Source organism: Diabrotica virgifera, chromosome 10, assembly GCF_917563875.1.
Source record: "Diabrotica virgifera virgifera chromosome 10, PGI_DIABVI_V3a".
NCBI classification, from domain to species: domain Eukaryota; kingdom Metazoa; phylum Arthropoda; class Insecta; order Coleoptera; family Chrysomelidae; genus Diabrotica; species Diabrotica virgifera.
In genome coordinates this window covers 81,589,798-81,594,236 of record NC_065452.1, presented here as the reverse complement: position 1 = coordinate 81,594,236, position 4,439 = coordinate 81,589,798, and the positions used below count along the sequence as shown (strand labels likewise).

At 37.8% G+C, this 4,439-nt stretch overlaps 1 protein-coding gene across 1 annotated transcript; it reads left to right on the top strand.

The window, feature by feature from the left end:
* The first annotated feature begins 454 nt into the window (after positions 1–454).
* LOC126893090 (trichohyalin-like) lies at positions 455–3,921 on the top strand. Its single transcript, XM_050663034.1, has 4 exons — positions 455–540; positions 582–1,638; positions 2,627–3,121; positions 3,370–3,921. The coding sequence occupies exons 1-4, from the start codon at positions 455–457 to the stop codon at positions 3,919–3,921; spliced, it is 2,190 nt and encodes a 729-aa protein (XP_050518991.1).
* Positions 3,922–4,439: the final 518 nt, after the last annotated feature.

The window sequence follows — 4,439 nt, the reverse complement described above, 5'->3', positions numbered from 1 at the left end:
CATTATTCATATCCGATATTGAACAGTAGATTTTTATCACCCCGTACATCATATTAACCAATTTGTTATCATATCTAAACATGTGCGGGATATTTCATTTGTTTATTTGTCGTAATTTATAAACTATATTTTGGCAATGAACATTAAATTAGCTGAATAATTAACTTTGTTGTCGTGTGGCCCATGACCCAATTCATGTTGCCAACAAGAAATAATACATTTTAGAATCATTCTCAAGAATCAATTCAACCAGGCCAGAGGTGTCCTAAGGTTAAATTCATTCAATATGTAGTATCATTAGAGTCTTCAACTAAACGTGTACAAGTAACAAGTCATTACTCAAAGTTCTCCCGGGGTGTAATTACCCTAGTGTCGGTTTATAAATAAATTCTTTTATCGCTATTGGTGTTTCCCTTATCTGAAGAACAGCCTCCACTGAGCCCTAGGATTATACATGGTTCTTATCGAGAAAGAAGGAAAAATCGAGGTAGAAACGAGACTCGATATACCTACGACTACAGTCCACACCAAACAAACCCAGTAGCAGATAGACGACGCTAGGCCCGGGAGAACAGAAACAGGAGAGCCGGAGAGCATCCAGAACAGAAACTACAAACAGGAGAGCCGGAGAGCATCCAGAACAGAAACTACAAACAGGAGAGCCGGAGAGCATCCAGAACAGAAACTACAAACAGGAGAGCCGAAGAGCATCCAGAACAGAAACTACAAACAGCAGAGCCGGAGAGCATCCAGAACAGAAATTACAAACAGGAGAGCCGGAGAGCATCCAGAACAGAAACTACAAACAGGAGATCCGGAGAGCATCCAGAACAGAAACTACAAACAGGAGAGCCGGAGAGCATCCAGAACAGAAACTACAAACAGGAGAGCCGGAGAGCATCCAGAACTGAAACTACAAACAGGAGAGCCGGAGAGCATCCAGAACAGAAACTACAAACAGAAGAGCCGGAGAGCATCCAGAACAGAAACTACAAACAGGAGAGCCGGAGAGCATCCAGAACAGAAACTACAAACAGGAGAGCCGAAGAGCATCCAGAACAGAAACTACAAACAGGAGAGCCGGAGAGCATCCAGAACAGAAACTACAAACAGGAGAGCCGGAGAGCTTCCAGAACAGAAACTACAAACAGGAGAGCCGGAGAGCATCCAGAACAGAAACTACAAACAGGAGAGACGGAGAGCATCCAGATCAGAAACTACAAACAGGAGAGCCGGAGAGCATCCAGAACAGAAACTACAAACAGGAGAGCCGGAGAGCATCCAGAACAGAAACTACAAACAGGAGAGCCGAAGAGCATCCAGAACAGAAACTACAAACAGGAGAGCCGGAGAGCATCCAGAACAGAAACTACAAACAGGAGAGCCGGAGAGAATCCAGAACAGAAACTACAAACAGGAGAGCCGGAGAGCATCCAGAACAGAAACTACAAACAGGAGAGCCGGAGAGCATCCAGAACAGAAACTACAAACAGGAGAGCCGGAGAGCATCTAGAACAGAAACTACAAACAGGAGAGCCGGAAAGTAGCCAAAACAGAAACTACAAACAGGAGAGCCGGAGAGCATCCAGAGCAGAAACCACAACCAGAAGAGCGACTCAACGCTCAAGAAAAAAAACCGTAAGTTTTTGAATGAGTTAATATTTTTCCAACTTTTACGTATCGTATACCGAAATATTTTTCATTTAACCCCAAACTGTTTAACTTATACATAGATATATTTTTTTAGTACACTCTATACAATATTTTTCATTTAAACTATTTAACTTATACATAGATATATATTTTTTAGTACACTCTATACAATGTTTTTCATTTAACCCTAAACTATTTAACTTATACATAGATTTTCTTTCCTATATAATAATAATAAACGGTATTTATCCCAAAAAATATTTATTACATATTTACCTTAATTAAAAATTTGATTAAGAAAAACGTATACTTTGATAATTTTACATATTTCATTTGGTAGTTCATTCATATTGCATAATTTTACTAAAACATCGTAGCCAAGAGTTTTCAATTTATATTTGTGTAACATAATATAACATTCACCTACAAATTATAACTGACCTGCAGTAAAACTGACGGCTTGTCAGCAAGGTCAAACAGAATCAAATTTCCCCATCACATTATTACAGGTAACGTGAATCATAGTACTTGAAAATATAAACAACATTTTTATGAAAATACAATAAAAACATTTACTACTGGATAAAAGTAGGTAAATTTAAACATGGAAACTGTATACGGCAAGCAGGCAGAGATCGGAGCAGAGATATATAAACAGGTATTGAATCTTAAAAGGGATTCTGCTTCTCGAAAGAATCAACAATATATTAAAGAGCGTCAGGATAGGTTGGAGGATTATGGGACAAGATTTTTGAATAACCACGAAAAATTACTAGAGGGGGAAGTAACGAAAGACAAATACTTTGAAACAAAATACTACGATCAGGTCCTTAAGACATACATTGAGGGAAAAACCCTATTGGAAGAATATGGAAGAAACCTGAAAAGAGGAAAAGCACCAAAAGTAAAGGAGATACAGATAAGAAAACAAAGAATCGAGGAATTATTACAAGAATATGAACAAGACTTGCAGGAGGATGAAGAAGTGCAGGCAGAGTTAAAAGAACACATGGAAAAAATAAATACACTCGTCATCGAAGCAACAGTAAATGAGGAGCTAGACGTGTTAGATAATGGAGAAGTAGAGAGAATAAATCAGCTAAGGAGGAAAGTCAGGGAAACTTTAAAGAAAATACGGCCAGGGATGCAACGGCCAGACAGCGTACAGAGGAGAGATGGTGTGACATTACCGCAGGTGAAAATCCCTGTGTATGAAGGAAGATATGAAACGTGGACAACTTTCCACGATCTGCTTACTAAAGTAATACATGAAAACGATCAATTATCGAACGCAGAAAAAATGCAGTACCTAAAAACTCAAGTAAGAGGGGAAGCCAACAGAATGATACAACACTTACACATATCCGAGGCCAACTACGAAGTGGCATGGAACATGTTAAAAGAAAGATATGAAAACCCGAGAATGGTATTGTTTAAACTAATAGACAGGATGCTACTAGCTCAGGAAGTAAAGGAATCTTCTGCTAGAGCACTGAAATCACTACATGACACCTTCCATGAGTGTCTGGAAGCCATAGGAGGATTAGGAACAGACACGGAAGCGTGGAGCCCATTGATAGCTCGAATAAGCATAACAAAATGGGATAATGAAACAAGGAGACTATACGAGAACCACATCGGAGACAGTAGAGAGATACCGACGTACAACTACAAACGTTAAGGATCAAGAAACACTTGTCCAAACAGAAAACGTAGAAAACTCCAAAAACCGAAGAAACAGTAGGTATAAAGGGAGAAGAAAAAGTGTATCAAACGGACACAAGTACCTACCTAAATACACATACAAAACAATACGAGTCACAGGAGCCGCAGATGTACCGTGACAAAACGTACAGAAATTCAAAACAAAACGAACCACACGGGTCGAAGATGTACCGTGATAAAAATTACAGAAAAACAAAAGAAGAAAGACGTCGTGATACAAGGACGTACCTAGATCAAACTTATAGGAAAACAAGCGAAAACAAGAAGAAAAATTACAAGAATACAAATAAATACGAAAGAGAAAATTATACGAGGAGGTATCAATATACAAACTATACAAATATAAAGAAACATGAAACATATGAAAGAAGGACTTATCATAATAAGAAGAGGAAACAGAGAAAAAGAGGAGCACAGCAAGCTCAACAAGGAAGAAGAAATAAACAATGGACTCAGGTGACTTACAACCACCGTGAGCAACAGGAAAATTCGGTGCCTGATGCAAAATTGTTCAGGAATGTATGCAAACTAGATAGGGATTGACTTTAAGGGTTGAAAACTAAGTCGTGTCGGATGATGCTAAGAGGTAGGCCTAGGGTGGTAGTACGGATCCCACTCAGTTGAGACCTGCACATTTAACACGAAAATAGATTGTTTACATTATGGAAATAATCAAACGGAACTTGGAATTATGGAATTAGGATATTTTTTTTTGAAATCAGCTATAACGCTGCAGTTGGAGGAATTTTTTCCCTCGCCCCAAGGAATCTAATAACTATATTAGATTATTTTACACTTTCTACAACTCCTGTATACAACTACAGGGTTGAAAACTTAATACTTCAATTATGGACCGAACAAAAGAAAAATACAAAAGGGAGACCAATCTAATTAATTCATAAACATATACATACAATGCTATAATAAGAAGGATATTAAATGCTCTAATAATAAATAGTCTAATAATAAAATTCATGAATAACTTTTATGCAGTTCAAGGCTGGATTGAATTAAAAATGCATCAGCATTTAGCAAATAATAGCCTACATATAATTATCATG